At 38.8% G+C, this 24,563-nt stretch overlaps 1 protein-coding gene across 2 annotated transcripts in view; it reads left to right on the top strand.

Annotated features, from left to right (window-relative positions):
* The window catches only part of LOC127568483 (echinoderm microtubule-associated protein-like 6), a 240,932-nt gene that overhangs the window by 107,561 nt on the left and 108,808 nt on the right, over positions 1-24,563 (top strand). For both annotated transcript variants that reach the window (XM_052012286.1, XM_052012285.1), the window contains exons 9-13: positions 4,619-4,875; positions 8,935-9,147; positions 13,963-14,127; positions 21,025-21,131; positions 23,219-23,337. In XM_052012286.1, the coding sequence (XP_051868246.1) occupies positions 4,619-4,875; positions 8,935-9,147; positions 13,963-14,127; positions 21,025-21,131; positions 23,219-23,337 (861 nt within the window). The remainder of the gene's footprint in view (positions 1-4,618; positions 4,876-8,934; positions 9,148-13,962; positions 14,128-21,024; positions 21,132-23,218; positions 23,338-24,563) is intronic.

Here is a 24,563-nt window from a genome sequence, read left to right as displayed (position 1 = left end):
ACATCAAGGTCACACCATGTCATTAATTCAGCATGCTTGGAACAAAACAACTTCTGTCCATGCAATTGGTTGCACCATACCTCCTATTATTGTTTTAAATTGCATCTTCATCTTTTTGAAAAGGTGATTACTCTAGTGTGAAGGAAGCCTAGAAGATGGCTCTCATGATCGAAGAGCTAAAGGTATGTGTGAGATGTGAAATATGCTTGAGTATGAGAGAAGGAATGGCTCTGTGAGGGCAGGCTATGAGATGGTTGTCACAGTGGAATTACTGTAGTAGCTGTGAATGGTGAACCATTGTGTAAAGCCACTATAACATACAGCTGTCTATGGGTAATTCCATGCTGTAGGATGATCTCTTGGAGCCCATGGTGTACTGCACTTAACTTTGGCTGTCTTTGGCTTCCATCTGGACCCGCCTCCTGTCCAATGCCATTTTCCTTGCATCTATCAATGTTGTTACTATCCAACTGCTTTATTTTGTTTTAAGACTATGTGCCAGTTTACTTTACAAACTGGAGCTAACAGTTGGTGCAGTGGATGGAATTCTAGCAGTAGTAAGAAAGACTGGTCAGCTCTGATTTTAATTTTGGGCCCATGATGTTAATTACCTCTCATTTAGTTTTACCTCTGGTCTAATGATAAATGCTTAACAAGCACATCAATAAAATCAATGTATTATTCATTTTAAATACACATTCTGTTGTACAAATCAGTCAGAATCGAAGCATTGCCTAACAGGACTAACAGCTATGGATCCCCTGCATTCCACCACTTCAGTCCATTTTTTTTTGTATGCATTGAGCAGGGAAAGAATTTGTAGGCCAATATTTTTGATTTGCAAATAGTTTAAATTCTGATTACGGGGAGAAAATGGTTTGCTTATCTGATTTTATATCCTCCTTCCCCCCCCCCCCCCCCCCCCCCACCTTCACTGGCAAGGTCATCGTTTGTTATCTAACACATATCCTTGGAGAAAGAGGTGGTGAATCACTATCTTGAACAGTTGCAGCATTCTGATGAAGGTACTCGCATGGTATAATTGAGGAGGGAGTTCCACAGTTTAGAGCCAGTGACGATGAAGGAATGGCAACATATTTCCAAGTTAGAATGGTGTTGCCATTGAGCCTAAATCTTTGGTGGTAGAGTTGTGTGTTTGGGAGGCATAATTGTAATAGTTGAGGTGAGTAAGTGTGGTGCATTTTATACACGGTACATAATGCAACCACTATGGGAATGAATGTTCAGAATGGAGGTTAGGATACTAGAGAAGTTGACTGTTTGGTCCAAAATGACATCAATCTTCTTGAATGTTGTTGATGTTGCTCGCATCCAGATAAGCGGATATTCTGTCATGCCTGACTTGATCCTTGTAGATGGAGGAATGACTTTGGAGTGTCAGGAGGTGAGTGGCATGCTATATGATACATGGTCTCATACATGACCTCTTAGCCACAGCACTTATATGGCTGGTTCAATTGACTTTCTGCTTAATGGTGACCCCAAGGATGTTGAAAGTAGCATCTCATTAATAGGAATGCAATTGAATGTCAAGGTTGACTCTCATTTTCTGGAGTTGATCATTGTCTGGCACATTTGTGGCACAAATGTGTGTTACATCCTTTGCAGACAGTGCCCAAACATTGTCTAGGTGTGGACTGGTTCATTTTCTGTGAATGGAATTAAACGTTGTATAATCATCAGCAAGTACCTTGCTTCAGGTGGAAGAAAGGTCATTGATGAAGCAGTTAGTCCACTACTCGAAGGACTTTGAGCATTAATAATCTGGGGCTGGGATAATTGACCTCAAACAACTGCAGCCATCTTCCTTTGTAAATTGGTTTATTATTGTTTATTACCAAGGTACAGTAAACAACTTTGTTTTGCATGCCATCCATACAGATCATTTCATTACAACACTGCATTGAGGTAGTACAAGGAAAAACAATTAACAATGCAGAATAAAGTATTACAGTTGCAGAAAAAGTGCAGTGCAGGTAGACAATAGGGCTATAACGGGGTAGATTGTGAGGCCAAGAGTCCATCTTATCATACTAGGGGATCTTTCAATTGTCTTATAACAACAGGATAGAAACTGTTCTTGACCCCGTTGGTACATGTTCTCAGGCTTTTGTATTTTCTGCCTGATGGGAGGGGGAAGAAGAGAAAATGTCCAGGTAGGTGGGGTCTTTGATTATGTTGTCTGCTTTACTGAGGCAGCGAAGTGTAGATGGAGTCTATGGAGGGGAGGCTGGTTTCTATGACGTGCTGAGCTGTGCCCACAACTCTCTGCAGTTTCTTGTGGTCACAGGCAGAGCAGTTGCCATATTAAACTGTGATGCATCCAGATAGGATGCTTTCTATGGTGCATCTATAAAAATCGGTGAGGGTCAAAGGGGACATGCCAAATTTCTTTAGCCTCCTGAGGAAGTAGAGGTGCTAGTGAGCTTTCTTAGCTGTGGCATCTGTGTGGTTGGACCAGGACAGGCTATTGGTGATGTTCACTCCGAGGAACTTGAAGCTATCAATCCTTTTTACATCAGCACTGTTGATGTAAACAGGAGCATGTGCACCACCCTCTTCCTAAAGTCAATTACAAGCTGTTTTGTTTTGCTGACATTGAGGGAAAGGTGGTTGTCATCACACCAAGCCACAAGGCTCTAGCTCTTTCCTGTACTTCGACGTGGTTATTTGAGATTTGCCCCACTACAGTGGTGTCATCTGTAAACTTGTAGATGGAGTTAGAACAGAATCTTGCCACGCAGTCGTGAGTGTATAGGGAGTAGAGTAGGGGCACCAGTGTTGAGGATAATCGTGGCCGAGGTGTTGCTGCCTATCTTACTGATTGCAGTCTGTTGGTCAGGAAGTCAAGGATCTAGTTGCAAAGGGAGGTGTTGAATCCCAGGTCTAGGAGTTTGGAGATGAGTTTCCTTGGAATTATGGTATTGAAGGCAGAGCCGTAGTCAATAAAGTATAATCTAATGTAAGTTTCTTTACTGTCCAGATGCTCCAGAAATGAGTGTAGGGCCAGGAAGATGGTGTCCACCTGTTTCGGCGGGAGGCGAATTGCAGTGGGTCGAGGTTGTCTGAGAGGCTGGAGGTGATGTGTGGCGTGACCAGCCTCTCAAAGTTCTTCATGATGGTGGATGCTGGAGCCACCGGCCGGTAGTCATTAAGGCATGTTACCTTTTTTTGGTACCAGGATGATAGTGGTTTTAAAGCAGGAGGGGACCTCAGATTGAAGTAGGGAGAGGTTAAAAATGTCTGCAAATACCCCCGCCAGCTAATCTGCGCAGGATCTCAGGACGTTGCTGAAGACTCCACCTGGGCCATATGCTTTTCACAGGTTTGCTCTCCGGAAGACTGGTCTGACGTCTGCAGCGGTATCTGTGGGTTCAGGTGCATTAGCGACTGTCAGGGTGGCTGGTGACATTCCAATCCCCTTCTGTTCAATATATTCATAGAATGCACTAAGCTCATCTGGAAGGGATGCGCTTTTGGCGATGTAGCTCCACTTCGTTTTGTAGCCCATCATAGCATGTAAACCCTCCCACAACTGACAGCTGGTCTGGGACTCAATTTTGGACTGGTATCATTTCTTGGCATCCCTGATAGCTTTACTGAGGTCGTATCTCGATTTGTTGTTAAGGTCAGGGTTACCTGATTTGAATGCTGCAGTTCTGGACTTCAGTGGGGAGTAGATCTCCCGATTCATCCATGGTTTCTGATTTGAGAACAACTGGATTGATCTCTTTTTGTACACAGTCCTCTACACACTTGCAGATGAAGTCCATGACGGTGGTGACATACTCATTTTGGTTGAAATAGTGTGTAATTTGATTCCAACCATTGGACTGTAGTCCCCTTGATGCTCATTGACAAATTTTGCCTAGGCTGCCTGATGTCCCATTCAGTAATGGACCAAGACTGTGTTAACCAGGATCTTAATCAAAATTATGTTAATGTCCTGAGCTGACAGGTCAGGCAGCATATATGTAGAAAGAAATGTATTTCAGATCAATGACTTTTCATCAGAACTAAGTCTGTTTATAACAGAGTATTTAAATATGACAAAAGTGACACAGTCCATGTCCTTGCAAAAACTGAGTATGGTGAGTTTAAGGCAGTGGCAGAGATTTCTGTGTGGTTATTGAATGAGTTAAAAGGGAAATAATAGGCCACGTCCTAGAGGCCTAAAAGCTGTTTGGATTCATGCAAGATTGATAATTCTGCATGAAAAATGGAGTGGAATATAATGTCAAGGGACCTCAACTGCTAAAACACCATCATTGTTAGGAAGGTGTAACAGGAATTAAATGGGAATTGTGTTTAGATGTGAGATTTGTGTCACGGTTAACTATTTCTAAATTTGAAGTTGTTTGAAATGCATTTTTTAAACTTTGTATTTTTCCAGTTAATCTTTCAAGCACACAAAGAACTCTGTTAATTATCCAAAAATAATTGGCAACAAGAACACTTTTTTCTTGAAGATGTCTAAGATATTTTAATAAAATTTTGAATAATGATATACCAACTTGGTAGAGAGAAATTATTTGATTCAAAATGTGACTGCAGCTCAAGTGGAAATACTTAGTGACTTCTGTTGTATTATTTGCAGAGATATGACAGAGGTGGTCCACATTAAAGACCGAAAAGAGGTAATTCATGAAATGAAATATTGTCCAGATGGATCGTACCTTGCTGTAGGTTCAAATGATGGTCTAGTTGATATCTACGCAGTTTCACAGCGATACAAGAAAGTTGGTGAATGCAGCAAGTCATCTAGTTTCATTACACACATTGACTGGTCCATTGACAGCAAACATCTGCAGGTCAATGATGGTGCTGGAGAAAGACTGTTTTACAAAATGCCATGTAAGTACGGATCACTTTACCCTTATTTGTAGATGCCATGTTATTACTTTATTTCATTTTAGAATGTGAAAATATGTTCTTTTTTTCAAAGAAAAACAGTGGAATAAAGGCTTTCAATAGCCTTAAAATGTATGATGCCAAATATATTTTTTACTTCATGCAATTCCATTTGAACAAAATTTGTAACTTTGAAGCACAATGACTCCCATAAACTCGCACAGTGTTTATCTGCTGACATGTTTATTAGTGAATTATATTAGTATGATCTTTCATCATCCAGCAAGTTCTGTGATCACCTGTCCTCAAAACCCACTATTAACTGGAGCAAGTCCCAGTTTACAGTCTTCCTCTCAATCTGGCTTCCAGCTGAAAGGTGAGCCCTAGCATAGTTTAGGGTCTTTCTGGCATAACTGGCACACCCTTCCCCCAGAATTAATGTGACAGCCAGAAGAGCCTGCCTCGGGTTACAAACTGTAAAAGATGCCAAAGAGATTTATGTCACTTATGTCGAAAAATATTATCCCAAACAAAAAAAAAGGAAATGTCCTGGTATTTGACCTTTTCACCAACAGCTGTTCCGTGCTGTACTTGCACCAAATCTGACCTAGCACTGGTTCAGCAGGCAGATTTTCTAGTCTAAGTGCTCAGAAATCTGTAGAAGTTTGCATTTTGTCACTAGATTCCAATGGCAGAGTACAGTTGTCCCAAGAGCAGTGATCAACCATGCAGAGGTTCAGTACTTCAACCTTCACTTGCTTTTAATTTCCAAATAGCTTAGAATTTTAATGTGATAATTTAGCAGATTTTGTATATGGGATTGAGGCCTTTCCTGAGTTATCCCAGTGTTCCTACTTTTCATTAACTCAAGTTTTTTCTCCCTTGAGTAAGTTTTCGCATATAGAGAGTGGTGAATATCTGGAACAAGCTGCCAGAGCAGGTGATGAAGGCAAATGCAATTACAGTGTTTAAAAGGCATTTGGACATGTACTTGGACTGGAAAGGCATAGAGTGATAGGGGTTCAATGTGGCCAAACAGGATTAACATAGGTGGGCACGATGGTCAGCATGGATAAGGTAGGCCAAAAGAGCCTGTCTCTATGCTGTAGATTGCTATGATTCTATACCTCTCAGTTGACCATGGAGTCTAAAGATCAAAGATCTTCTGAGTACAACCCTTAATTTTTGCTGGTAATTCAAGATTGGACTTCATTTGTTGAATTGGTATGTCAAACCATTTGTAGAGAGACATGGTGAAACAGAATATATAACATAGGCAGGTGGATGGACTCCTGAGGAAATGTATATCTGTGCATGATAGTTTGCTATCAAATAGAATAGGACATGTTGCCCAACCTTGGGCATCCATCTCCTGGTTATGGTGAGGATTGCTATAGAACAATCAGAGATCACTGTCTCTAGTTACTGTAAGGCAGCAATACTCGTGTTCTAAGACCAGAAGTGAATGGATTTGATAATCCAGAAGATCTTCCATTGTCATGTTTGTTTTGGACTTGTTAGAGTGTCCTCATTTACTGAGATTGCAACTTTTAAGGGGGGGGGGGAATGCTGCTACATCAGCCACTTGTCCAGCTTCATTTCCCAATAGGAGGTAGAGTATTGCCCCCTATCTAGTAGGGCAGTCTACATATTGCTTGAGATATTCCCTGGACACATACAATTTTGCTCCATCCAAGCCCTAGGCATGGCAGTTCCAATCAATTTTGTTTTGGAAAGTAAAATCACCTAGTATTACAACCCTATTACTCCAACAGCTATCTGACCTACCTACATATTTGCTTTTCTAATTCCTGTTGACTACTGAGGACCCTGAAGTACAACCCCATCAAGGTGATCATCCCCTTCTAATTTCTACCCATGTAGTCTCACTAGACACCCCCCCCCCCCCCCGGGAATATCCTCTCTAAGTACTGCCATGATGTTCTCCCTAATCAAAAATGCAACTCCCCTGCTCCTACCTCCACACCTCATGCCTATAGCATCTGTACCCCAGAACATTAAGCTGACAGTCTTGATCATCCCTCAACATGTTTCTGTAATAGTATAATATCCCACACCTATGAGCCTATAAATGCTCTGAGTTCATCTGCCTTATCTGTTGGGCTTCTTGTATTAAAACGAATACAGTTTAATCTATCAGACCTTCCTTACTCCCTGTCCTGCCCCTGTCTGTCCTGCCAACTGGACTTGCCTTAACTTGTATTTGCTGTAACTTCCATATTTGCCTCCGCTTTCTCATCTGCAACACTGCTTGTTCGTCTTATTACTGTGAGATCCAGGAAGAAGGAGCAACAGCAGAGACGGTTTAAAAGGCTGAAAATAATTGAAATACTCACCAAGTCAGGTAGTATATTTGGAGTTAGAAGGCAATGCAACATTTTGGGTCAATGACTTTTCAGAACTGGGAAAAGATCAAGCAAGGTGGGGAGGGATCTTGGTCCATCATCATTGTCACAGGGTTATCATTTGTGCCATTTATTTCTAACTGTAATAAGGTTGGAAATGTAATTAGATTCAGATAAGTAGCTGGGCCAAAACAAGCACAAAGTTAGTAGAGTATAATGCACCAAATGATTTTGGAGAGGAAAGGGAGAATAGAGATGGGGTACTTGTTTGCCAGGACAGTCTGGCCTATGGTAGTAGTTCTGATTTAGGTGAGATGTACCATTTTCAGGACCAGTCTGTGCATCAGGTTGGTTGGTAATGTTGGCTCTGAATCAACCTTTCACAGATTTGAGGCTAAACCTTGGAGTTCAGCCACTTCCTATATTGAGGAAGTGCTCAACAGCTGTAGAAAACGGGATGGGTTATCAGGATAGCTAGATTACCTTGATAAACTGTCTTGGCATTGGGTAGGATTGAATCCTTGAAGTGCTGCAAATGTGATCACTGGGGCAGCTCTCAACTAGCTTGCAAAGAGCTGTGCTTGTGGCCAGTGGAACTTGCTAATTGGGAGGGAAAAAGAATGAAAGTTAAGACAATTGTGGGACAAGCAGGTAAAGGTCTGAGCTTGGAGGCTTTAGTTTGCTCTGTTTCCCTACTGTAGAATCAAGGCCACAGAGTATGGAGGAGGGAGTTGACCAGTCACAGTCATGACGATAGACTGCAATTGGCAAAAATGTTGCTTTGGGTCCAGCTTCTGGCTCTTAAGGAACACCCCATTAAGCAATTGCCTTTGCAGCTGAGTGGCTTGGTTTCCATTTTAGCACTACACTTCTTGAATTATTTGAAACCTGGCCAGCAAGTATTAGAGTTTAAAAAAGAGAGACTTGGATTTATATTGTCCTTGATGATCACAGGATATTTCAAAGAATTTTACAGCCAATCTGAAGTAGAAATAGAAAATGCTAGAAGCAGCAGGTTAGGCAGCATCTAAAAAGAATATTTCATATGGAAGATGGTCTGTCGGAAATATCTTTTGAGGTGCAGTGACTGTACAAATCAAGCTTCTGATAACAGCACATAGTAATTAATATGTTATTTTGCATAGATTTTCATTGAGTTAAAATGGTATTAATAAAATCTAAATGGATAAAACTAAGTTGGTTCATATTTTCTACGTTTTTCCATGAGATTCAAGGTACATTAACATGGGTAATGCCTTTTAAAATTATGGGAGCATCAAGTCCAGAAGTCCAGGAAGTATTAAGAACTATCCCCTTAAAGGTGGCACCAAAATGTTAACTTTTTTATAACAGTGTAAATTTTACCCCTTGTGTTGCTATTGGCTATTTCATTTTTTTCTTAAGCTTACTACAGAAAGATACGAAATAGCTTATAGAAATGCTTTGACTGTCCACTCAGTATTTGAGCAAAATGTAAGAATTTTGGTTTTGTAATGCACTGTAATTCAAATTGTGCATAGTTTACTATTTATGATTTAAGTTGTATGTCTATACTTGAAGAAAGATACAAATTTGCCATAAATTGAGTGACTATTAGACCATGCCAATGCTGCAAAGAATTATAAAATGAGATGATTTTAAACTGTAAACGATAACATTGTATTTTCTGTAATAATGTACCAAATATCTTTTTAAGCTGGAAAGCATTTAACGAGTAAAGATGAAATAAAAGGAATTCATTGGTCTACTTGGACTTGCGTAATTGGACCTGAAGTAAATGGAATTTGGCCCAAGTATACAGACATCATGGATATCAATTCTGTGGATGCAAATTTTGGCAGTGCTACCCTTGTGTCTGGTGATGACTTTGGATTGGTCAAACTTTTCAGGTTTCCTTCTTTGAAGAAGGGTAAGGAATCTGTTTTTTGACTGTTTATTCTAGTTATGGTATTATTTATATGAACATTAATATGACGTATTCCAAAGACTTTCATCCTTTTTCCTATTTTGATTTTCTTTTGCTATTTGTTTCTGTTATTTTCTTGTGTTATAGTAGTCAACAGCAATTTATTCAGCAGTGTTCCTGTGACTGCTACATGACTTGAGCACACAGTACCACAGGAACAAATGGATTAGAGATCTGCATTTGTGACTGGAAGTAAAGTGTGGAAGAAAGGGGCTTTTATTTATGGGCATCAGTATTTGAACAGGCGTTTTCTGTTCTGTTAAAACAACTCCCCACCTGCCAAGGTAAACTGCAAATTTGAAATGATGACAATGCTGGGAAATCTCTATAGCTCAGGCAGCATCTGTGGAGAGATTCCAAGTTAACATTTCAGGTCGATGAAATATTAACTCAGAACGAGGAAAAGTTAGAAAAGAGCATGATTTAAGCCCCACAGAAAGTGGGGCAGAGGGGTTGCAAGTGGATCAAACAAAGAACTAGTCTGTTATAGTATGGAAGTGAAGAGACTGAGTGACAAAGATGGTGTTGATGCCAGCTGAAGGAGGGTGCTGAAGGTTTGTTATTTGTAGCTGATCTGTCTGGAGGAAATGTAAATACAAGGAGATGAATGAGAACAAAAGGAAAGTAATCGCTGGATCTGTGAAATATAGAACATGATGCTTGCTGAAAATCTGAAATAAAAGAGACACTGGAAATGGCCAGTAGGTCAGGCAGCATCATGAGAGAAAAATTGAGTCATTTGCCTTGCATTACAGTTGGAAAGTTCTGACACAAGCAAGGCTGGTTGCATGAAATTGTAGCATAAATTGAATCCCAAGGACCGTAATATGTCTAGGTGGAAGACAAGATGGTATTCTTTTGAGCTTGCATTAGTCATTGGATCAGTGTCCCATTGTTCCAGCATTATATTTTTTGTTCTCTTCCCTCTTATTCATCACCCTCCATTTACACCACCTTAAATTCCTAAATTAATTCTCTTTTTAAACTACAATTGACTGTGCATCAGCCACATCTTCAGGCAGTACATTCTCAATCATAAATACTTGGTGTATACTCTCGCCCACCATCCTTAGGCTAATAGGATCCATTTCTATCTGTACACTCAGTCTCATTTTGATTTTCCAAGAAATCAACCTGACCTTAAGAGTTGAAGTCTTAAGGACATCAAAGCTATGAATTGGAAGAGTTTTATTTGATTTCAATGTTTCTGCAATAACTGAGTTTCTCTCATGTTCATGTTGATGGTTATTCTGCTTAGAGTATCATTCTAGGGAAAAAAGCACAAGACACAGCAAGATTACCCAATGACCAGAGGGTGGAGGAAGAAAATAATTCAACAGACAACCCTGGATTTATTGAGCCTGAATAATTAAGGGTTGGCAAAGGAACATCTAAGTAGCAAAGACCATAAAATGAATGAATTGAATATTACAATTGAGTGGGAGAAGGGCAAGTTATGGATTCAGGTTTTAAATATTGGTAAGATGGGTTGTTGAAAAATGTGGCAGGAATTTTGCATAATAGTTTCACTATAGATGGTGGCCTTGACTTTGATATTCTGTAAAATGATCTTTAAGTTAAAGGAAAAGAATATTAATGAACAGCATAAGTATTTGATAAACGCAAAGCATGCATTGGACGAATTTGGGTGTTTAACCTGCACCCTGAATCTGGCTTTCAGTGGGGCCCAGTTGCCCTCTTAATTACAGCTCAGATCAGGACAGCACACAAAATCTGTTGTACAGCAGCGATGAATTTCTCAAACAAGTCGGTTTATTCAGACCTGTTACAGTGTACACTGGGGAGCACTTCAAATAAGAGCTCAAAGATACTCCACTGATCCAAAAGACTTACAGCAATTTATAGTATTCGCGTTACAATAGTTACATGCAGATTTCACGATTTCATCAATAATTCACTTCTCTTTGTAGTATCTGATCTTTGTTTTATCTCTGCAAGAGTTGCCTCTAAGTGCCTGATAAATAGTACTTTGCTTCCTTTGCCAGACAGCAGTTTCTCCCATTCTCCCTGCAATTGGTTGCTCTGATTTATGGTCTTGCCCTTCTGTAGACTCAGCTTATTGTCTTGCACTTAAGCTGTATTCTAACCTCCATTTGTTTATCTCTGCTCCAGCCAGCTATGTCCTATAATCTAAGCACTTCCCTGCTCTTAGTAAGTGTCCTTTAAGCCATCTCCACTATTGGCCTATTTTCCCATCATCACTTTCTAATTTATATGATATTTAAGTTGACCATATTACAAACTTTCCCCATTTTCTTATTCTGAAGATTCCTACTTCAGCATGACTATATGCTGAATGGTCAAGAACTTCATTCATGGAATTAAATGTCTATTTTCTCAAAAGAAGTTAGAGATGCATCAACCTGAAAAGTTGAATATACAAATTCAAGGAATGGTTAAAAAAAATGTATGTAGGTGAGGAGATATCAGAAACAATAACAGGGATACAAAGCAGATAATAAGGGATAGAAGGCAAATAGTAAGAGCTACAAAAGAGAAAAAAAAATCCTTAGTAACATGGAATTGATGTGAAATGGGTGAACATTCTTGAAACAACACAACAATTAATTTAGTGATAAGGTGAAAGCAACAAGCACTTTGAAAGAACAAATTCATGTTTGGTTGCTGCAGTGAGTGGTTTACATGAAACTTGATAGCACTTAGAGTGGGCTGCAATATCTTGAATAGCCTCTTTCCTCACTACCACTGCAGGAGGTAATTGCTGCTCACTGGGAGGAGGTGGAATGAGGAGGCAAGCTCCAAATATATGACTGCATATGCAAGGCAATGTAGCTGAATACCTGGTCAATTTAAAATGGTTATGCAAGTTATGTAACTGCTTGTGGTCATTGTCAACTTTGCATATTACTAGTGAGCAACTGTTTATTGCATGCTCATGCTTTGCACCAGCTGATGTACTGATCAATATGCCACATGTTTGTGCACGAGACATTGGAATTAAATCAACCTGTAAACCCCAGTCAAATTTTGCTATGCAACTAAATTTTACAGAATAAATCTTGGTTAGGCTCCCTTTTAATGGGTTGAGATAAACTGACTTGAAGTTAGTGGGCAAATTTTTTGCTGTATTAAAAGAGGAATAAATTGCTCAATAAATTAGTCAGTTACGCACCAAATCAGTTTGTATTCCAAAACAGCTGGAGCTCTGCTTGCCAGGAAAGAAAAGCTAGGGATAACAGAGTTAAAAAGGCAACAGGAATAAGAGTAAAGCATGTAAAAGCAGAAAAAAATGTAGCATTGACTTGATGATTGGTAAAGAAAAAGCAACAGGAGTACAATAGCAAACTTGCAAGGAATATTGAAATCAACAATTCTTCTACAATTATATTAGAAAAATTGAGTGTTCTTGAAAACTGATGCTAATATTGTAAATGAAAATAAGGACCCAATGAACGTGTTAAATAATTATTTTGCATCTGATTTATAGCAGAGAATGCTGAACATACCATATAGCCTAATACTAGATCAGGAGTTTGGACCCTCAAGCAAAATAACAGTACTGAAGAAAATAAGTGTTTAAAGAGTGACAATTCTTAAGCATATATTGTTTAAAGGCAATTCGTGAGAACTTTGCACATGTTCTAACTATGATTTCCCAAAGCGCTTTCACTTTGGGAATTAGGAAATTGAGTATCTCCATCTGTAATTCATGAAAGTTTAGAGAAACCGGTGAATTATGGACCAATTCATCTAAAATCTGCCATTGGGGAATCGGTAGAAATTATAATTAATAACAGAGTTGTTGAGCATCATGAAAATTCAGTCTTGTGGGTACACAAATCATGAGCAAATAATTCTGGGCATCATGCAGCTCAATGTTCAATAACCAGAAGGAACTAAACTCCTTCAATAACTAGGTAGTTTACAATGAGACACTATGCATCGTACAGGTCGTCCTCCTCTTGAGGTACTGTGACCCACAGGACTGTGGACTGAGAGTTGAGAAGGGGGATGAGTCAAAGTAGCGCTTTGTCTGCTTTAAATCTGTTTGTGGGTATTCCACAGGAATGAAAGGAGTTAATTAGTTGTTTAATTCTTTGGGCTTAAAACCACCATTATTTCTGTCTGGCATACTTTTCTGTTTGCAAAGACCCAACTGGTCAGGGTAACTTTGTGTTATAAGCAATAATGAAAAAAATTGACAGGTGCTAATGGGTAAGCAAATTTAGAAGTTATAGTGAGATTTATAGTGCTGCTTCACTTCAGAACATTGCTTTAGAAATAAATATGCTGGATCATATTCTTACCCAATTAAGTTTTCATTCATCCCAATATTCTGTATAATTATTGTTGTAGGTATAATTAGTTACAAATAGATTTATAGTGCTGCTTCACTTCAGAACATTGCTTTAGAAATAAATATGCTGGATCATATTCTTACCCAATTAAGTTTTCATTCATCCCAATATTCTGTATAATTATTGTTGTAGGTATAATTAGTTACAAATAGCTTTTGTGAAGGGTGTTTGTTTGATTAGGTGTTCTTCAGTTGTCTGCTAAAACAAGTATATTTCCATAAAATGTTTCACTTCTGTTCCTAACTTGTATAATATTGCTACAATAACCAAAAGTATTTTTAACAGATATTTAGTTTTAGAATTTTATTTTTCCTGCCAGCTCTAAACACTTCAAGAATGATATTATAAAGAAAAAGCTGTAGATGATCATAACCTAATGTGTATTTTTGCTGCACAATCATCTGTTTCCTCATTTCAGGAGCAAAATTCCGTAAATATGTTGGACATTCTGCTCATGTAACTAATGTGCGTTGGTCATATGATTTTCAGTGGATTATGAGTACAGGTGGTGCTGATCACTCTGTATTTCAATGGCGATTTATTCCCGAAGGAATGTCAAATGGAGGATTTGATGTATCACAAGGTAATTAAAACTATGTATTATATTGCTGAATTAATGTTTAATTGTAGTTGCTGCTGGAGGACAATAATCTCAACCTTGGGATTTACTGCAAGGTCCATGGATGTAGCCATGTGCTCAGCTCGACTATCTTAAGGTACTTCGTTAGCAACCTTTCCTTCAACATAAAGTCAGAATTGGCCTGGATTGAATCATCAGTTCTTCAATTACTCAAATAGTTAAGCAGGGTTGGATTTCAAATGAATACCTACACACGTCCCAAGGTGAATTTTGACTCTGGCTTTACTAAACAAATAATAGCACACACCCAAATATATCCCAGACAGGTGAATAGGTTAAGATATGAGGCTGGCAGATTTGCTGCTGGATATTGTCATTGTTTTTTTTCTTGAGTGATTAACAAATACTTCATCATTATGTGCCCGTCACTCTCTCCTTCAATTTAAAGTGGTCCATAGAGCTCACTTGTCCAAAGACAAGTTATCCCGTTTTTATTTGGATATATCTCCTTATTGTGATAAATGCAATAATGGAGAGGCTTCTTTAATTCACATGTTTTGGACATGTCTGAGTCTTAAAAAATACTGGATAGAGGCGTTTCAAACTTTTTCTGTGCTTTTTAAAATAAATTTTAAACCTAATCCTTTGACTGCATTATTTGGGATTGTTGGAGTTCTGATCTACACATTTTGGCCTTTATTTCTCTTATAGCCAGGAGGGCTGTGTTGCTTAAATGGAAGGAGGTTACTCCGTCTACTCATACTCAATGGTTACGGGATGTTATGTCATACTTAAATTTAGAGAAGATCCATTGTTCAATTTCTGAATCTAACTTAGGCTTTCAAACACTGTGGGGACATTTTTTGAACTATTTTCAAAACCTTTGATCTGGTGGTTAAAGTACAGATATTGGCTGATATCATTGTGTCAAGGGTTTTTTCTTGTCCTTTTTTTTACTAAATAGCTTCGGTCTTGGTAGTGGGTTTAGATTTTTTTATAATAAAATTATTCCAATTTATTTGTTAATTAATTATCATTTTTGATTACTAATATAGAGTATTGTGATTTCAAGTATGTATTAAAACAATGTATTTAGTAGTATTTTATCTTTTTGATTCATGTACTCTGTATTTTCTTTGTGGAATTACTAAAAATATTGTAAAGAGAACAAAGTCACTGCCAGTCTCCAACCTTAACACCATTTTCCTGCCCGATCTCCTATCCGTTGATTCCTCTATTAACCAGAAATGTATTCATCTCAGTTTTAAATGCAATGAGTGACTAAGCCTTCACAATTCTCTAAGGTAGAGAATTCCAAAGATTTACTATCTTGTGATTGAAGAAATTTCTCCAGATATCAGTCTTAAAAGGCCTATTATTTTGAAACTGTCATAAAGTTGTACATCACAGAAATGGGCCCTTCAGTGACCTTTTTGTCCATCTGCATTAATCCCATTTGGTGGAACTAGTCCATATTTTTTTTTATGCCTTGCCTATTTAAGTCTGTGCCTAAATGTCTCTTAAGTTTAGTGATTTTGTCTGACTCCAACACCACTGGCAGAAAGTTATAGATATCAACCACTCCTTGTGCACAAAAAACTTCTCAAACTTCTCAAACCCCTATAAAACTCCTTCATTTCACCTCAAACCTGTGCCCTCTTTTTTGATGTCCCAATGTTAGGAAAAAGATTCTGACTATCGATGCCTCTTATGATTTTATATACCTCCCTATCAATCACCCTTCAGCTTCCAGTGCTCCAGAGAAAACAAAACCTAGCCAACTGTGACCCCTTGTTTTACACTTTTCAGCTAAGAGACCTCTTACTGAGGTTGCCAAGACTTTTCAATGCAGTCCCCTCTCATTCTTCTAACTTGTAGAGTATAGAGACTGAACCTACTTGGGCTTCCCTCGTACAACAGACCTGCCATCTGGGGAGTCTGTGTGGTGCATCTTAGCTGTACTCCCTCTCTAGCAAGTATATCCTTAATTTTTTTGTATGCGAGGAGACCATAATTGTTCAGAATACTCCAAATGTGTTCTCATCATGACCTTGTATGATTGTACTAATGTGTGGCACAGTGGTGCAGCTAATAGAACCACTGTTGTATAGTGCTAGAGACTCTAGATCAATCCAATCTGGAGTTCTGTCTATGTATAGTTTGCATGTTCTCTCCATGATCATGTGGGTTTCCTCTCATCTCCTATAAGGTGAGAGATTTGGTAAGAAGATAGGCTACTGTCAATTGCCTTTTAATGTATAGGTGGATGATAGAATCTGGGAAGTTGATGAGAATGCAGGGAGAATAAAAAAGTAAGGGATCAATGTTGGATGGGTGGTTGATGGTTGGTGTGGACTTCGCTGCTGAATCTCTATATGACTCTATAATAGCCTATATCATGGAGTACAGATGTCTGTTTCTGCATCAGAGTCTAAGTTAACCTTGGGGTATGGAGACATGAGGCTGCAGAAGCTGGAATCTGGACCAACACGCAATCTGCTGGAGGAACTCGGCAGGCTGAGCCATTTTCATGCAGGGTTTTAACCCGAAACATCAACAATTCCTTTCCTCCCACAGATGCTGCTCAACCCACTGAGTTCCTCCAGCAGCTTGTGTGTTGTGCTTAATCTTGGGGTAAGTGTTTCTATGAACTTCCTTCTCCCAAGGAGTGTACCATGATGTCTGCAGAAATTCATCATATGGAGGCTCATGCCTTGCTGCTGATCTTCTGCTGAATGCCTGGGTTCTTTATTTTCCTTATGGTTTCTCTACAGCTAATTTTTAATTATTATTGTATAAAACTGAGTAAGTCTCTAATGTAAAATTATACATGAGAAAAAGTTTTCATCTCAATGTTTGATTTATTGTGTTAATTAATTCGTCACCTAAATACTTAAAAGATTAAAATGTAACCCAAGAGTATTGATTGCAGCCTAAATTTTAGCAGGTTATATGGTAGCCACTTTAGGAAGGTAAAATAGTGGTCCAGAATTTTAACAAGATTCTCTGCCAAGACTGTATCCAGGCTCAAGCTGATAGGTGCCAGTACTATCTTCATTATATATGCTGGGCAATGAACATCTGCAGCAAAGTGGCTGACTACAATCCTTGATATACAGTTGTGCTACTATACAGCAACTGAATTCCCTAGAATGAATTGGACTGGATCAAACAAATTAATGCCATGGTAATAGAACAGAAGATAGGCTGAGTATTATAGGTTGGCTGCCCAAAGACATTCCACTGCCTACAGCACAAAAGTTAGGACTGTCAGAATGTTTTCCACTTGCCTGAATGGGTGTAGTTGCAATAGCACTTAAGAAGCTTGACAATATCTACACTCTCCACCAGCAGGGTACCATAGTTGAAGAGTGTACTAGCAATGTGATTCTTGTGCAGCCTTTGAGCTAAATGCATATATAAAGTAAATGTTGCAGGAGATGATCATCTTGAGTTGAACTCCCACTGTTAAAAATTATGTAATATTTGGTATATTTGCTTGAGTTTCTCTGTTATACTGCAATTGCAAAATTGTGCTGGCTTTATCAGTCTTGTAGGTAAACAAATCATGAGCAAATATTTTAAATGGCACTTTAATCTGGCAGGTTGAGTTGTGCAGTAACATATTATGTGCACATGCAGAGTTTGTGGTGCTGGTGATGCAGTGGCAGTTACTGGAATAGTAATCCAGAGCCCTGAACTAATAATCCACAAACATGCATTCCAATCTCACCATGGCAGCTGTGAAATTTAAATTGCATCATTAATATGAAATTTAAAATAACACAGTCTGTTTCAGTAATAATGACTTCTATTTGTAAAGGTGAATTAAGGTTAATGTCTCACATGAGATTGTATTTTATGTGCTCTAGTCATCCATGTATATAGGGCCATTTGGGCATTTTATGAAGCAACATCTAAAGATAGCTATTAAAATTGCCCAAATGATTTTTTAAAATAATCTTTTATCCAAATGTGGGGCTCAACCCCAGTAAAAACCATGGATGCAGGTGGCGCAGCTAATAGAGCCTCTCCCTCACAGCACCAGAGATCCAGATTCAACCTGACCTCCGGTGCTGTTTGAGTGGAGTTTACGTGTGACATTGTGGGTTTCCTCGGAGTACTCTGGTTTCCTCCCACATCCCAAAAATGAGCAGGTTGATAGATTAATCAGCCACTGTAAATTGCCCTCGATATGTAGCTGAGTCGAAGAATCTGGGGTGAGTTGATAAGAATGTGGAGAGAATTTTTTTAAAAATTGGATTAAAATTGGATTGGTGTTAATGGTCGGCATAGACTTGGTGGGCCAAAGGGTCAGTTCCTGTACTGTACCTCCTTTGACACTGAGAATTGCCTTCTGCTTTAAACTATCACATGGCAACTTGTTGTCCTTTTTCAACTTCTGACTAACCGATATAGGTTATAGATAACCTGTGGAAAATTATGACCCCAAACAAAAGGCACAAGATGCGTCTGTGCAATGATTGGGCAGTTCAGAAATATTTATTAGGCTGGATCTTTTTGAGCAAATATAACTGTCTTGTTTTAATGCATTAATTTTCCACATGTGAGGGATTATTTCTGTTGAGCTAAATTAGTTCATTCTCCAATGATCTCAATAATACATTAGGACCCATGAAAGGGAATAGTGCATTTCACAATTTAAGATTGACCCAAACACGCACAGACTTGTATTTAGCTATTTCAAGCTCCCACAAACAAATGTAATAGAAAGCAATAATCTTTATTAGTCACATTAAGGGATAAACATAGCTTTTTTTTTATTGAATAGTACTTGTATACTTGGATCTTGTATTGCCATGCATGCTATAGTTGGAGAGGATTCAATTGATGCATTAGTAATTAGGGTTGGAATTGAGGGCCATGGGGTGGTGGGGCAGTAGTGCAGGAGTTGGATGAGCAGATTGATGTTTAGTGAGGGTTGAGTCAGCTGGCAAGCACCTTTTCCTGTGATGGGCCAAGGTGCTGGAATCAGAGGAGGTCCCTATTTGCTATTGTTACCAAGTATTCTAAGCCTCCTTATACAAGAATGAAGAATGTTAATGAGTATGTTTGTGTGTGTGTGCCTAAATTGAATACTGTAGTCAAATTAATGAAAGTGTTTTATCTGTGTGCACAGCAGTGACAAGTGCATGTATGCATAAATGGCAGATGGGATTTGTGTAAGTCCCCAATGACATTGTCTGCACTGATTTAGTCATCTTGTGGCACTGCAACCAGATGTGCAAAGCTTCTCTCCTAGCATTGACCCTTTTGGCACCTTTAACCAGAATGTCACTGCCTGCATCCCATCCACATATATATTCACATGCATTCATTCCTCTTACTCGTGGTTCACAAGCTGCTCATTGATTTCAGTGACGAGTCAGTTGTCACGTGTCCTTTTAAGAAGTGGAGAGAGAATATCAGTTAGGATGGATTGATTTCAACAGTATTTCTCTCACGTTCTTTTTCTCTCTTTTCCACTCTTTTCCTTTTTTACTTCATAAATCCAACCTTCCAAATGCTTAAGGGAGACAAGAATCAAAGCTCAATGTCCCCTCAGATTGTGCCACAGTTAGTTAGATTCATGGAGTTATGCAGTAAGGAAACAGACCCTTCGGCCCAACTCATCCTTGCCTACCAAGATGCCTATCTACATTAATCCCATTTTCCTGTGAATGACCCATAACCCTCTAAACCTTTCCTATCTGTACACATGTCCAAATGTCTTTTAAAAGTTGTAATTGTACCTGCCTCTTCCATCTCCTCTGGCATTTTGTTCCATATATCCACCACCCCTGTGTGGAAAAACTTGCACCTCAGATCCCCTTTAAATCTTTCCCTGCTCACCATAAAACTATGTCCACTAGTTTTAGACTCCCTTACACTGGGGGGAGAAAAGATGTAAATAGCTACCATATTTATGTCCCTCTAATAATTTTATTAACCCCCATAAACCACCCCTCGTTCCACACTTGCACCACCCTCTGAGTGAAGAAGTTTCCCCTCAGATTCCCCTTAAATATTTCACCTTTCACCCTAAACCTATGTCCTCTAGTTCTAGTCTCACCCAACCTTAGGGGAAAAAGCCTGCATGCATTCTCTCTATCTATACCCCTCATAATTTTGTATGCCTCTATAAGATCTCCCCTCATTCTCCTGCACTCCAGAGAACAGAGTCCTAACCTATTCCACCTTCCCCTATAACTCAGGTCCTCAAGTCCTGGCAACATCCGAAAATATTCATGCTTAACATGCAATAATTGAGAAATTAACACTCTTCCTGATTCTACATCTTTTGTATGAAATGGAGTCAGGCAAATTATGTGCCACCAGCATCAGGAGAAACTGGCTTGTGTCTCCAACCTTATTGATTATTTTATGGCTTTGTGAATTTTTGGCTTGCTAGGTCATTTCATGGAGCAAGTAAAAATCAAACACAATTTGTGTGCCTGGGATCAAACATAAGTCAGGCTTGATGAGAATGGCAGATTTCCTTTCCTTAAAGGACATCAGTGAACATCTGAATTTCAGAACATATATAACTATAAATATGTCTCTGTTCACCCATCACTGTATTGAAGGAAATTATGGAATGTAATTTATCAGTAGTTGTAATGTCTTAGCAAAAGACATGCATAGACTCAATCCAAGTTGACTTGCCCTACAAGTTGATTTCCTTTTCCAAAACTCTCAGGTCTTGCACACTGGACCTATGATGATCTAGTCATGATTTGAAATTTGCTTTTTGATTATGGGTGGAAGTGCACAATTACTGAAGCTTGATTTAATTTGAGAGAGAACATGTTTTGTATGATGGAAATTAATTAAATAAAAGGAATATCGAACTGCATTTAAGATACTATTATAATGGTAGCAATTTATTTCTTTTAACAGAAGGTTATGTTGATTCTAATAGTGAAGAATCTGACTCCGATATATCAGATATTGCAGAATTGGATTCTGACATAGAACAAGAAGTGCAGATCAGTTATGAACGTCAGGTTAGTAATTGATTAGCAGTATTTATATATGAATATTGCTGTTTTGATCTGATAAATATGCAGCTTTTAATATTGACATAATTGTCATAGACAAATGTTAATCATTTTTCATTTATGGGTTTGTAATCTTTTGTGACATTTATCATGCAATTAACATTTTCTGTGAAGAAATGAAACATTGTCCTCAAAGGAAAATCTTTCATTTTACATCATAAAATTCTAAGAGATTGGCATGAAAATTGACGGCAACAGCTTGCCTCATTGGCACTTTGTGAAGACTCCTCGGGTCTGACTGTTAGCTGGCATAATGTGGGGACCAGATTTTTTTTTCCCATTGTTTCAGACCTGAAACATTTATGACTATATTTGTTCACTACTATCAACTCTGTGGAAGACTCACTTTGGTCTGCCTGAAACTTGGTCTTCCAGTGCGTGGAGATGTTCACAAGTGAATGCTACTGACTGATGCATTCCAAAACCCAGGTTATGTGCTGAAGAACTCAATGAAGCTCGGTGCATTTGTCTTAAAGGGTCCATGGGGAAAGGCCACCCATCACTGGAGACTTGGGGGGGCTGTGCTCTGTATAATGAATTCTCAAACTTAGTGCGGATGAAATGTTTAGGACTGAAAAATTGACAAGTTGACATATTGTAAACATTATAAGTAACTGAAATGATATATTTGGTACAATGAATGAAGTCAACACAATATCCTATATTGAGTAACTGTATATTTTATTCATAAAAAATATTAGAAGGTTGCCCATTTGGCAAGTGCAATTCACCAGCAAAATGTAAGTTAACCCCAAATTCTGTTTGCAAGAGCTCTGTGCTCATCAGTTGCTCATTCCCTATCAAGGATCTGACCCATAGTTTGAATGCAGTAAAATATTTTCTGCTAGTTGCCTATCAGGATCATGAGTGATGTTCCATGAAGCATTAGGGATGGCATTGAGTGACTAGAATCCATGTATTTGAAGCATAGGAGCCCAGCTTAATTAGCTGAAGGAGTGCACAACTGCACTGATGACACACAAGCTTGTAAAACTATGTACGTCCTGCCCTATCTGTGGTAGAATCTGCAGTACCACATTGGCACGATCAGCCACAGAACTGAGTGGAAGCAAGTAATCTTCAATCTCGAGACTGCCCAAGAAGGAAGGACTCATAAATAGCAGAAAAGCTTGACTGAAAGTGTTTAGTTGATGTTGGTTGAGGGTTAAATATTCACAGGGATGAGGGATAACTCTATTGCTATGAGATGTTTCAAGTTCATCTGAAAGGTTGAGCAGAACTTCATTTTAATGTTTCATTTAAAAGGCTGAAATCCTGACAATGCAGCACTTGCTCAGTTCTCCACTTGAGCATCAGTCTAGACTGTCCCCAAGTATTAAGATTGAGACTTAAATCCATGAATTTCTATCAAGGTCATCATTTGAGTCGTGACCGACAAAGATGACTTGAAAATATTCAATTCTACAGATTTATTAAGTTGAGAGAATGTAGAAGGAACATTTGGGACCTGGATGACAGGTTGTACACTTCACCTGAAATTCATGTTTGGCCTCCACTTAGTATAAACACATCCACAGGCTCAGAAGGAACTGGGGCTTCCATTTGATTCCAACATCTTGGTTTTTAATTGGTGGGCAATCTTGTTTGTCTGGTGAAATCAGGTTTATCACCGTACTAAATGGCAGATATTGGCCCTCCATTAAAGTCTAAGAAAGGTGGTCAGTTTAGACCCGTAAAGAGAAGTCTCATTCTGGTAGAAGAATGCTTTGCAGTCATATTACTAAGAGTGCAGAGGAAGAATTGTGAATTTTGGGGAGTGGGTACCAAGTACTCTTGATCCACAAATATTCAACTTGGCTTTTGTTTCCAAGGAGCATTTAAAGCTTTGAAATAGTAAGAGGAACCCTAGATCCCAGAAAAGTTCAGCATAGTTAGTGGTACAATCCTAGCATCGGTTTTAGGCTAGATGTGTCTTGCAATTACACCCTCCAAGTATTTAGTGCTTCATGCAGCTTTGTGCTGTGAAATCAGCTTAGTGCAGTGGGAATGTAACATTTTGCTTTAACTTCTAGGTTTACAAAGAAGATCTACCTCAGCTCAAACAGCAAAGCAAAGAGAAAAAACAAGCAGCAGCTCCTTTGAAAAGAGAGAGAGCCCCTGAAGGAAGTCTGAAACTGCAATTTGTCCATGGGTACCTTTTTTATAAGCTTTTTATTCTGCTGCATTTTTGCAATGCATGGTTTGTAAGTTCCTCATGAATGCACTCAAGGCAACAAACAGACGGTCATGATGCATAAGAAGCTACCACAGCACTGCAGGAAGCTTATTTGCCTCTAAAACTTGTTTAGATTAAGAGTTCTTCCCATAATACATCTGAACCACACAATACTCAAGTCAAGTGGATTCCATCCTCAGCAGACAGTGACCATGAGCTTAAAATTGGGCTGCTCTACCTATTATCTGCATGTCTTCTGTGCTTCAAAAGACCATGCTCTCAATTAATATTGTATTTCCTCCAAGGTGTTGGCAGGCATCACACAGAATAAGTATATTAGGGTACATTTTAAAATCTTTGCAACTGGTGGGAATGATGCAGAATGAATGGTAGTCAATATTAGGATAAATGGAAGAACAATGGCATTGTATGATCTGCCCGACTTTTTTTTGTGGCAGCATTTTATAGTAGAATAACACAAATTAATTTCTTGGCACTTGAGTTCACCTAAACATTTTGTCTTCTGTGGTTTCATTTTTTGTTTTAGTCCTCCTTCCTACAATGAAGGTATTTTCAATGTACTGTACCTGACATAAAATATATTTAAAATACAATATTGGCATTCTAATTCTGAAAGCATTTAATCCTCGCTGCACTTATTGTTTTCAAATGTTTTCTCTGGTTAGTAGCATCGTATTGATTTGCCTATCCACTTCTGCCAAGCAGCCAATGTATTCTGTAACTTGGGGAGGTAGCACTGGGATATGAAAAGAGTATTTCCTCTCCCTCTCTCAACCCCCAGCACTTTTTTCCTTTACCAGCCCTGCTTCCAGGCCCGGCCGTAGTCATACAGTATCGAAACACACAATTTCGCCCATTGTGTCCATGTCACCAGTGGGCACCCATCTGTATTGATCCTATCTCCCAGCCCTTGGCCCATACCCTTCTATGCCTGGTTGATTCAAGTGCTCATTTAGAGACTACTTCAATGCTGCCAGCAACTCTGCTTCTACTGCTCTCCCAGGTAGTGTATTCCCAGTACTCGCCTCTGAAAAAGATATACCCCTCAGATCCCCAATGAATATCTTACCCCTTGCCCTAACTCTATATCCTCTAGGTTTATCTACCTCTGATATGGAGAAAAGCTTCCTGCAGTCTACCCTATCTATACCCTTCAATTTTGTATAACCTTAATCATGTCC

This window comes from Pristis pectinata, chromosome 3, assembly GCF_009764475.1.
Source record: "Pristis pectinata isolate sPriPec2 chromosome 3, sPriPec2.1.pri, whole genome shotgun sequence".
Taxonomy (NCBI): Eukaryota; Metazoa; Chordata; class Chondrichthyes; order Rhinopristiformes; family Pristidae; genus Pristis; species Pristis pectinata.
This window is presented reverse-complemented; position numbering and strand designations above follow the sequence as displayed.